Source organism: Mustela nivalis, assembly GCF_964662115.1.
Source record: "Mustela nivalis genome assembly, chromosome: 3".
Lineage (NCBI taxonomy): Eukaryota > Metazoa > Chordata > Mammalia > Carnivora > Mustelidae > Mustela > Mustela nivalis.
The window spans coordinates 97,768,132-97,780,411 of record NC_139022.1 but is presented as its reverse complement, the minus strand read 5'-3'; the positions used below and the strand labels follow the sequence as shown (position 1 = coordinate 97,780,411).

General features: G+C 41.8%; 1 protein-coding gene across 3 annotated transcripts in view; it reads left to right on the top strand.

Moving 5' to 3' along the window:
* The window catches only part of STK32A (serine/threonine kinase 32A), a gene marked incomplete at its 3' end in the record, with an annotated part of 133,447 nt that overhangs the window by 85,870 nt on the left and 35,297 nt on the right, over positions 1-12,280 (top strand). For all 3 annotated transcript variants that reach the window (XM_082723215.1, XM_082723214.1, XM_082723216.1), the window contains exon 6: positions 8,245-8,282. In XM_082723215.1, the coding sequence (XP_082579341.1) occupies positions 8,245-8,282 (38 nt within the window). The remainder of the gene's footprint in view (positions 1-8,244; positions 8,283-12,280) is intronic.

The window sequence follows — 12,280 nt, the reverse complement described above, 5'->3', positions numbered from 1 at the left end:
ACACAAATCCAAAAAGGAATAACTGGGTAACATTTTCATAGATGGGAGGTTGGTAAAATCACTGTCCTCATCACCTGATTAATATATAATGGTATTGGATCTGTGTCATGAGATCACAAATAAAAGGCATTGCTATCCATGAAAAGCCATTACACCCAAAATGAATATGCAAACATTATATGTTTATATAATGCTTTATAAATAGTAGTATTTATAAATATTATATATGGAATATGTATTATGTATTATATTATTACAGAATATAATGTAATTCATATCCCCTTGAACAAACCTGTGGGAAATGCTGGACTTGAATAACAACAAAACTAAGCAGGCAGAAAGCTGCTCAAAGAGTAAATCTTAAAAATTCTCACCACAGTAAAACACAAAAGAATAAAAAAAACCCATTGTAACTATGTGTGGTGATGGATACTAACTAGACTGATGGATGTGGTCGTTTCACAATATATATATATAAGTATCGAATCACTATGTCCTATACCTGAAACTGATATGTCAATTATATCTCAATTTTTAAAAATGAAATTTAAATTAAAAAGAAGAATCAGCCAGTTTATAAAAAAGGATGGACATTGTACCCAGACCCGTAATGTAGGTCTGGCCATCTTCACAGCTGCCTCCTGTTCCAAACCATGCATTTCTGCTTACAATGACCTCTTCCACCCTGCCATCCCCACCTCACTTTTTTTTCTTAACATACATCTGTTTATGTGACCAACAACCTTTGTGTGACATCTTAAATAATAAATTATAGAATCGTATGTATTTTTTTCCTTCTCAAGAACTTGGGGGATAAAAACCATTAAAATGTTTCTGTATTAAAAAAAAAAAGAAAAGAAAAAGAAGAATAAGAACTTGGAGAGGGTCCAGTATAAGAGCACATTATGTAACAAAGAACAAAACCCCAACTGTAGATCTCTCAGAAAGCCACAGACACAGAAGGGCTTGACTATGGTTTGGATGCATGGATTTTCTTGTCCCCTGATCTCACAATACCCCATATAGGATTGCAGGGTGAACAACTTGATCCCAGGGTAGGAGCAAGGAAGGGATGTAATTAGCCTATTAAGTTCTGCTAATGTCTTGTAAAGTCATTCAAGTGAGAACGGCAGACAGATCAGTCCCATCTTGGACCCCACTGCAGCGAGCCTTGTATTTCTACGGTGTTATTTATAGTTGCCACAGTGGGCATCTGCTGATTCAGCCTTTTCTGTTTCATTGAATCAAGATGGAATGAAGAATTTCTACAGAGTGTGTGTCCCTAGAACTGCAACTTACCACCCCCCAAATTCTGTAGCCCCTCTCTGAAATTGCAGACTCTAATTGTGCAGAAATCACTTCTTCCTTACACTTACTCTAATATTCACTCAAACTTAATAAAAATGATTGATGTTTTAGTTGACCAACAGTAAATACAGTGCATCGGGGACAGAGAGAGGGCTTTTTGTTCTGTTTTTCCTCTCTCTTCTTAAGAAGAAAAGAAATACATGGCTTATTTTCCAGAAGTCTGAGAAGACAAGGGACCAGATGCATGCATTTCTATGACAAATATTTACTGGGCACTTCTACGAGCCTGGGAGTTATAGCATTGAGCAATACAGAAAAGATGTCCTTTTTCTAAGAATTTGCATTCCAGTGGGGGTAAAAAAAAATCATAAGTAAATAAGAAAACAATGTTAAGTGCTGCACAGAACATAAGATGGAAGTCAAGAGGTAAGGATGGTGGGGGAGGCTACTCTAAGTCGAGTGGTCAGGAAAGAACTTGGAGGAGGAGATGATGTTTTAGCAGAGACCTGAAGTGATGGGCAGTGGTAAACCAAGTGAAGGTCTAGGAGAGCAGGACTGCAGGCAGAGGGGGTCATCTGTGCAGAGGGGTAAGGCGGACCAGAGCAGCTGGAGCATGGGTGTGGCAGGGACAGGAGGCTCTTGTGTGGTGCTCAGGGCTGTGTGGGGCTAGCGTACACAGAGGCCATATGATGCCAGCAATGAACGGCTTAGATTTTCTTCCCTGGGGGTTGGGAGCCAGATGATGTGTGTCAGGGAAGCTGTGTGTCATGAACACTGCCGCTCCGGATGCTTTGTGATTAGTGGATTATCAGGGGGCTATAGGAGAAGCAAGAAGGTACTACTAAAATACTTCAACTGTGAGATATAATGGTAGCAGTGGAAATGGTAATTATAGTTATGTTTATTGTAGCAAAATATATACAAAATAAAATCATGTTAATGATTTGCAAGAGACAAAGTACCTGAAGTACACTCACGCTGCTAGGCCGTCATCTCCATCCACCTCCAGAAATTTTTCATCACCCCAAACTGAAACTCCATACCCATTAGACATTGATTACCCTTCCCTCTTCACCCCAGCCCTTGCTAACCACTATCCTGTTTTCTGTCTCTGTGAATCTGACTATTCTAAGTACCTCGTGTATGTGGAGTCATACCATGTTTGTCCCTGTGTCTGGCATATTTCACTTTGTATAATGTCTTTACAATTCAACCATGTTGGAGCCTGCATCAGAACACCATTCCTTTTTAAAGCTGGATTCCACTGTCTGTACACACAACATTTTGTTGATCCTTCCCCCATGGATGGATAGTTGGTTTATTTCTACTTCTTGACTACTGTGAGCAGTCCTGCTACAAATATAGATACACAGTTATCTGTTCAAGGGCCTGCCTCTCAATTCCTTTGGGTATAGATCAATAGAAAGACAATTGTGGGATCATATGTTAATTTCCATATTTAATTTTTTGAGAAACTGCCATACTGTTTTCAATAATTCTACTTCAAAGGTAAAGTTACCAAGAGTTGTTGAAGGACTGGTGTTATGAGTTAAAGAAAGAATTAAGGATGATCTCAGGATGGGCCACTGGGTGGCTCAGTTGGTTAAGCATCTGACCCTTGATTTTGTCTCAGGTCCTGATCTCAGGGTCATGAGATCGACCCCCGTGTCAGGCTCCACACTGAACATGGAGGCTGCTTAAGTTTTTCTCTCTCCCTCTCCCCCTGCTTGTGTGCCCATTTCCTCTCTCTCCCTAAATAATAATAATAATAATAATAATGATCTCAAGATTTTCATTTTTACAATGGGAGAATTATGGGGCCATGTACTAGGGTAAGGAATTCTGGAATAAGAGGGTTTGGGTGTTTGTGTGGAATGTGGATAAATATCAGAGCTTCTCTTTAGAACATATTATATTTATCCTGGCTGTTAGACATACAGATGGAAACATCAAGCAGAAAGCTTGATATATTATTAATCTAGAATTCCAGAGTCAGGGATACAGAGTTTATATACATACACATACACACACACACACACACACACACACACACACACATGTGTATATATACAGATATGTACAGATGTATATATATTTATAAAATATATATAATATTTAAAATCACAGGACTAAGTGAAATAACTTAAATGGAGAGTAGTTGTATATATGACTGAGCTCTGGGGAATCTCATCATTTAAAGGTTGAACCAAGAAGATACCTACAGACAAAGATTGAGGAGGAATCTCTGTGGCAGGAGAAAACCAGGAGAATGGGGCTTTTTGCAAGCCACAAGAATAAAATAGGTCAGAAGGGAAGGAATGTTCAACCACAGAGAAGTTAAGCATGATAAATAACAGTGCACCCAGTGGATTTGGGAAGCTGGAGGTCATCAATGTACTTGACAGGCAGTTTCAGGAAGTAGAGGGGAGGGAAGCCTGGTCAGAATAGCTGAGGAGAAGAATGGAAATGCTGTTTCTAGTTTCTCACCTATTAACCACTCAACCCAGAGTTGTTATTACAAAGGAAAGCAGTAAACTTGGACAACAAGTGGAGGTCACTAGGCATGAGGGAAGTTATTTCCAAGAGACTCAATCATAACATGAGGTAGAAAGGGAAGGTATAGGAGAAGGAATACCTAGCTTGGAGAAATCTGTGAGAAGATGAGAAAAGACAAGATCTGGAGCCCCTGGAGAAGAGTTGACTGGGGTAGGTATAGGGACTTTTCATCTAGTATAACTGGAGGAAAGGTCATAAGTCTGGGTATAGAAATAAGGAGGTTGGTAGACTTCGGGGTAGATCCCTTGTCTTTGTGAAGACGGCTCAGTCTTCAGCTGAGAGGAAGGGGAAGGAATGTGGAAGAGACATGAAGGCAATGGGAAAGTGTGCAGTGCTCCTCTTGGAGAAGGGATCTCCCTATGGCTTGGAACACTGATGCTGGCTTGAGATGTGTGGCCATGACTTTGAATGAGAAATCAATACAACTGTGACCCATTCTAGGAAAGTTCAAGAGTGTGGTGTAGGTGAAAAGAACGGGGGAGCTGGGTTTAACCAATCCTGGAGTTCTAATAGGTGAGTATAGTTGAAGGGGGTAAGAGAATTTAAAGATTTGTACAAGGAATGTTAACGATGGCTATGGAAGGGAACTGAGGATATGAGTGAGAGTTGTGATGCATGAATGCAAAGTGACAGAGTTAATAATTGGTGGCCTTAGGGTGCTGCATGTGCCAGCTTGGGAGGTGGATTGGATAGAAGGTGAGGTGCATCAGGAGTGGGCTGTTGTAACAGCAAAGGAACAATTATAGGACATAGGAGTAAGGAAACAAGAGGGGTCCAGAGACAGAAAAATAACTGTAGGTAACTTGGGGGACTGAGTGCTGGGAGATTCAACGGAACATCCACAAGACATTGTCATCAGCAAGAATGACGGATAGCAAGAGAGAGGGAACTCATTCGTGACCTGCTGATTATATGCAAGATGTAAGAGTCCTCCGTGTATATCTTAACCAAAGAATTTTGTCAAAAATGCTAAGTGCTGTACTTTTCTGGTGCCTTTTGGTTCATAGATAAGCTTCCAAGAGGTTCATAGATTAAAATCGGATTGATGTCCTTGGCTGTGGACAAGGCCTGTGGATGGTATTGCTGAAGATGACTGTACATCAGAAAGTCCTAGAAGTTTCTGTTTGTTTTCAGACAGACAGCTAGGCCTGGCCACAGACAGTCTGACTGCCCCAGGGCTGACTAGGACAGAGAACCCAGGGGGTTTAGAGCCCTGCCGGGTGATTCTAAACATAACCATGGGGTTAAACCATAGTATACACATAGTATAAACATAGTTCCCCTTAAGTGAAAGAAACAGCTTAGAAGTTCTCGCACACTTAGTATTATTTAACCAGGCTAAAGAGATAAGGAAGTGGTGCTAAATTTCAAACCTAGAAAATGTTTACTTGTTCTATCAGGAATTTTAATATAGTACAAGGGGTTTATTTTCATGCTCTTCTGGTGAATATGTGAATAAACAATACTACCATTTACCCTGTAGTGACTTAGAAGTGACCGCGTCACATTTTGGGGAAGTTGTGTACTCAGAATCTGTGTTTATACACTTTATTTTTATGTTAAAAGTCCACTTTTTATTTTTTAAAAGATTTTATTTATTTATTTGACAGACAGAGGTCACAAGTAGGCAGAGAAGCGGGCAGAGAGAGAGGAAGAAGCAGGTTCTCTGCTGAGCAGAGAGCCCGATACAGGGCTTGATCCCAGCACCCTGGGATCATAACCTGAGCCTAAGGCAGAGGCCTTAACCCACTGAGCCACCCAGGTGCCACAAAAGTCCACTTTTTAAATATCTGTCTTATATTTTCCTCTTCTTCCTTCTCTGAATTTAGTAGTAAACATGCTCATTTACCACTGTAAACCTTTTGGCATGGTTCCTTATGAACTTTTCTTACCCTCTCCATCTCAGAAAGAACTAGATTTCATTTATATTTCCTTTATTCTAGCACCGTGGTTTATCAAGGTAGTAAGTATTCAATGAATAAACGAATCTTAAGATCGAACTAAGAAGTATCACACGATCTCTCTGATCTCTGCATTATTCTTTAAGCTTCCAGGTGGCTTCTGGGAAAGGTAATGGATGTAATGACATGTGGCTTTGATACTTAAGAAAAATGAGACTCGATGATTTCACAGAAAGTTCCCGAAGTGTCAAACCTGCAGCAAGTCATTTTTCTCATCAAGCCCTCATAAACTCAGGCAAAGAAGTCATTATGCTAATCTTGCCATACCCAAGTGTCTTCCCTCCCAGCAAAGCTCCATGGGACCTCCTTTTTGAAAGAAAAAAAAAAAAAAAAAAAATCACTGGGGCCAGTCTCAAAGAAGGAAAAAGAGCCTAATACCTAATACCCGGTTTGCCTTGCATGGTATCTGATGGTGCATCATTAGTGCTCTGGTTTATAGCGTTAGGATTAACCTCCTTGAAGTCTCTAGAAATCCTCCTGGTATCATTTAGTCATTCACTGCCTACCAGCCACTGTGAGCCTATGTAACGGAACAGGACATTCAACTAGAAACCATCCCTGACCTCAGGAGTTTATGATCCAATTGGAGAAAAATAAATATAAGCATGATAAATGTTATGATGGATGAAGTATAAGATGCAGGTCACACAGGAGGTGGCAGTGACTCAGAACTGGAAATTCAGAGAAGCCTTCCTGTAGGAAGTGGCATTGGAGCTCTGAGTCGAGGGATGAATCTGCTTTTTCTGAGCCCATGGTGAGAGAGCTCTGTTTCAGGCAAAACAACAGCAGAAGGTGAGGGGATGCAGGGAGCATGGTGGGGGAGGGGGAAACCCCATGTGCTTCTGTGTGGCAGGAGCCCAGGAGCCAGATGATGAAAGGGACTTTATTTCATATGTGTGAGTTTGGACTGCATAATTCTAGAAACAGTGGAATCCATCAAAGGGTTTGGGGTGGAGTTTGCAATACAGAGAGAGAGTTAGCCATAGAAACAGGCAGTCTGAAACCCTTCAACGCTCTTTTTAGCCAGTTGTACCCTGCACCAGAGAAAAATGAGCCACACATACAGAGGTTCACCGAGGAAGCCAGAATTCATGTTAGGAACCTCACAAGCAAAATAAGAAACTAGTCCAAGTTCATGAGCCTGTCCATGTACCTGCACGTTAGTGTGATGTACACATCGTTCTGCTTGTAGGTCTGGGGCTTGTTATTCGCTAATATTTTCAAGAAAAGAGGACCCTGACATGCTCGGTCTGTCCAAGACTAAGGTCACCTTATTCTGGGGGCATAAAAGCCACTTGACTGGGCTGAAAATGCATCCCCAAAACCTATTGCAGAATTTTATCTTTAATGGCTTTTGTGAATTTAGGCTGAAGGGCTTTAATGGTGCATTAGGGAAGGACAATAAAACCCTGGGAAAGCAGAAGCAACAGCCCTTACAAACGGCAGAGCTGTTCTCTGCTTGATGAGTGCTGCTCACACCGATACTTGGTCGTAAGGACTCTGAAAGTGCTGTGGGCTGCTTCTCTACACATTTACCATCAAACCACTCCCTTCACGGAAGAAGGTGAGTTTTGTTCTCTCCTCTGGATTTAACAATCTCATTAGTGTCTGCAAGAGGAGTCCCACTCCTTTAACTACCCCAGCAATAATACTTACTAAAGAAACTAGACGCATTAAAACATCATCCTGAAAAAGTTTCCAATTTCTGCAACTTTATAATACAACCATATTAGGTATCATCTTTTCCTCTTATTTTGTAGAATCTTAACCTTCAGTCCAGTGACATAGATGAAAAAGATAAGGAGTGTTACTATCTTGTGGCAATTTAATTGCCCCGTGCCCCTAGGAGCTATACCCACATGTTTATGGGTCATAGACTACTTAAGAATTTAAGAATGTGAGCTTTCAAAGAGGAAAAAAATGAAACAAGACAAAACCAGAGAGGGAGACAAACCATAAGAGACTCAATCTCAGGAATAAAACTGAGGGTTGATGGAGGGATGGGGTGGCTGGGTGATGGACACTGGGGAGGGTATGTGCTATGGTGAGTGCTGTGAATTGTGTAAGACTGATGAATCACAGATCTGTACCCCTGAAGCAAATAATACATTATATGTTAATTTTTTAAAAATGTGAGCTTTCAAATGAGAGGGACTCAAGCTCAAAGCCCAGTTCTTCCTTTAACTAATTCTCTGACCTTGAGTTAAGGTGCTTAACCTCTTTAAGCCCTTGTTTGCTGATCTAGAACTTGGGGATCTTCATGGTGACCATGTCCGAGATTCACCGTGGGAGCTGCAATGATGACAGGCTGGCTCATTGTTTCTACCCTACTTGGAACTCCTGTGCATTTTCACTTTTATCCTGTAGTTCTAGTTTGTTTGATTTTGAGCAACTTTTTCTTTTCCTTTCACTCCCCTAGGGATATGAAGCCTGACAATATTTTGCTCGATGAACATGGTAAGTAAATGACTTGTTTGCAATGAACATGACTTGCACATAGAAAAGCACTTGGGACAAAGGGGATTACCCCAGCGAAGGAGGATTACATGCAGCAAAGGCCCTGCTTGATTCGATTGAGTTCTATGCACAAACTTGATATGATGGGTGTGAGAGACAAGATGGATAGACTTCTTTATCGTAGCAGGAGTGTTAGTACCCCTTATTTAATACCCTTAAATAAGATGATATTTAAAGAATGAGAAAAAGTCTCTCCCTTTTCAACTTTGTTAAGCTTCTATTGATTTTTTTTTTCCCAAGAAAACCGTCACAGTTTGTTTGGTGCTAATTTGCCTTCCTATCTTTCTAAAACCATCTCCCTCTTTTTATTTATCTATTTATTTGACAGACAGAGATCACAACTAGGTAGAGAGGCAGGCAGAGAGAGAGGAGGAAGCAGGCTCCCTGCTGAGCAGAGAGCCCGATGCGGGGCTCAATCCCAGGACCCTGAGATCATGACCTGAGCTGAAGGCAGAGGCTTAACCCACTGAGCCACCCAGGTGCCCCTCCCTCTTTTAATAAAGCAGAAGCCTCAAGCTCAGAGTAGGAGGCAGGCAAGAGTATCTACGGAATGATTAGTGACACCATTTCATTCACATTGCATCTACTTTCACGCTTTTTGGGAAAATTTGTTTCCCATTTGCAGAAGAGATACCAAGTTTCTGTCCAGAGATTTTTCAGTTGAAGAAAGCTCATCAATTTAAAAAAGAAGATGAAGCGGACAACAGTGTATGTGGCAGCCGGATGGGAAAGTGATACAAGGATTTGGCAATAACCATGAAGGTGATCAGTGAATGCCGGAAACCCAAGAAACACAGATTATGGACATCCCGAGAGCAAGCTTTCGCCAGCCACGATTATTGTGTGCCGTCTCTTCCCACTGTTTCTTTTAATTGTCTATTTGGATATACTGGTCCATCAAGGCAGACCCCTAGGACACATGGCCTGCAGGTTATAAATGTTAGAGGGGCACTAAGATCTTTCTGATAGGTTCTGGAAGCTATTGGATGAGGGAGTCCCAAGTGTACAGGGCTCCTTATTCATTGGACTTTTACAAAAGGGATTTGCAGTGGGTCTGCCCCTCCAAGTACCTTCCATTGCTCATTACTTATTTACCTTGCTGCATTTTCAACCTGATTTGCCAGACCCCACCGGTGCTCAGAGGGCTAAGAAACACTTTTGTGTATGACCTCTAATTTAGAAGCTCAGGGTCATTATTTATTTATGGACTGTCTAAAAAGATTTTTTCTACTTTCTTCCAGTGCCTAATTCCTTCCTTCCCTTTACTGCTTCTGACACTCAGGAGCAGATGCTCAGAATCTCCAAAATGTGAGCAATAGTGAGACTTGGCGTGAAGGTGACTTTCCAGAGAACACCAGCTGCCCGTGCCTCAGAGAAGAGGCAGAGCCTCTCTCACCTGGGTGCAGATAAACCCTGTGGAGCTTCACAGTTGTGGGGAGGGCCTCCCCTCACCCACAGAGGCCACCTCTGCCCCATTTAGAAAAAGGTCCTCTGTCTCCCCACCCCAGCCTCATGAAGGTACATGGTTGGTCAGGCAGAACACAATCTGGGGTCTGTCCCCACCTGCTCCCCTTTCCAGTTGCCTTTGTGTATAGTATATTATTCTACCACTTGTTGAGGCCCTGAATGGAGACAGACATGTCCTGTGCTCACAACCTTTTCGAGACTCACCTTCCATTCAGAGAACAATGTTTTTATCTTGGGCTTCAAACATGGCTTCATCTTATTCCCACCATAAAGTCAGCTGATCCTCTCTCATTGGACTTCTCTCTCCTCCTCATTTTCTTGTGAGCTTGGTCATTGTAGATTAGGAGAATGGTCCAGAAATAAATAAATAAATATTCCAGTTTACCTGCCTTAGAAACTACCCTCACGTAAAGAAGAATTGTGTGATGTTACAGTTAAGAGTATGGATTCTGGGGCCCAGTTGCCTGAGTTCAAGACCCAGTTTCACCCCCTCATGAATCACGAGCTCTGAGAGTTTCCACAGACATCTATCTAAATCTTCTCTGAATCTCAGTTTCTTGAGGAACTCAAAGAGTAATTAATTCTTAGAGTCACCATAAAAATGAATAAGCATACTATTTATAAAGTGCTGATTGCAGTGTCTGCCACAAGGAAATCACTCAGAAGATAACTATTAGTATAATTCCATGACGTAGTAGTGACTTTCTTCCTTACAGAAGGAAGCCAAAGCTGCTTCATCTTGTTTTATGTGGCTGTGTGTATAGCAGGTGGTCAGTGAGAACCAGGCCCTTACTTGTCTCTCTAAAGAAATATTTTAGGGCGCCTGGTTGGCTCAGTCAGTTGAGTGGCTGCCTTCAGCTCAGGGCATGATCCCAGGGTCCTGGGATAGAGACCTGCGTCAGGCTCCCTGCTTAGTGGGGAGTCCACTTCTTCTTCAGCCCTCCCCATCCCATTGCTTGTGCTCTCTCTCTCTCTCTCAAATAAATAAGTAAAATCTAAAAATAAGAAAAGTTTTTTTAGAAAGAATTATTTTGGTTCCAGAAGGGATATGCCAAAGCTTCTGTGTGCCTTCTTCTTAGCTCTTATGTTTATGCAGTTTTGCTCAGTACTAATACTCAGGCAGCTATGCCTTCAGTGGTCGCTTCTGATTTTCCCTCCTGGGCGCAGGGGCCTAAACCCACTTTGGGAGGCATTTTACTCTTGCTAGGGCTGGGGCTCTGTTGTTCAGGGAGTATGAGCCGCCATCCCAGTCAGCCGGTGGGACTGCCCCAGTCTACCCCTGTTACCTGGTGAACTATTTATAATGACCCTTTCACTCTTAAGGTTTTGGGTTTCAACAATGAATTGAGAGGACTTTTTTGTATTATTTTTTCACCCTGAATGCAACTTGAAAATCACTAGTAAGAGAAACATTGTTTTGGAAAGGAACAGATCTGTGAATGGGCTAGAAGCAGACAAATAAAAAAGGTAGAGAGCTATTGTTTAAACATTGTCCTGGGGATCCCTTTCTGAAGAACATAATTTTTAAAGGTTACTCCCTGTTTTTGCAGATTCTGAGAAACCAAGCCTTTCAGGCATTGCTCAGGGACCGTAACTAAGCACTCTTAAATGATACATCCCTGGTAACTCCCAGCTCTGAACACATTCTGTAGAGATGCTCCTGTCCGAATCAACTGCCCCACAAATCAACGGGTGCCTTTTTGAGTGGCCACTGGCATGATTTTCCATGTCTCTTATTTGAAACCCTCATTTGTCCTCTCCGTCCGCATTTATAATGTTTTAGCCCGATAGGCCATCACACGTCCCTTTCGCATGGGGATTTTAGCAACCCTGAAGGATAACTGCCTATCTCCCACAGGCCTCCTATGCCGGCTCCTCCAAGCGACTCCGTATCACACCACATCACTCACATTTTAATTCAGCACCATTCGGCAACAGGAGGAAAATTTATTTTATTCTTACTGATTCATATGGGTTTGTATTCATCAGAAAAGACTGAAATTTAAAGGAGCTGAAGCCCTTTGTAAAAATGGAGAATCTTTCCATCGTGTCAATGAACATTCAGAGCGGGACTGAAAAAAAGTGTTTTTAATTTAGAGCATACCTGTTCCTGTTCTTCCCAAACGTCTCATTTGCTAGTTCAGAGCCCAGGCTGACATTAGATCTCGGATATCCTACGCATATCCTACCAACTTAAGTACCCTATCCAGTTCTATCAATTCCATAGTGTCTGAATTTTTGTGTTTGTCTTAAATTATTCAGGAAATAAATGCTGCATCCAGAGGAACAATAATGTCTGCCTGGCATATCTCAGGAAACAACAATTATGGCATCATCTATAATTTAGTTTCCTTAATATCATCCCTAGTCCCAGGGAACGGAGAAAGGCAAAAACTCGGTCTGGGGGTAGGAGGAAGTACTAAGCGTGCTACCTGAACAGCCTCTTCCTTGCTGAGTCCCAAAATGGGCCT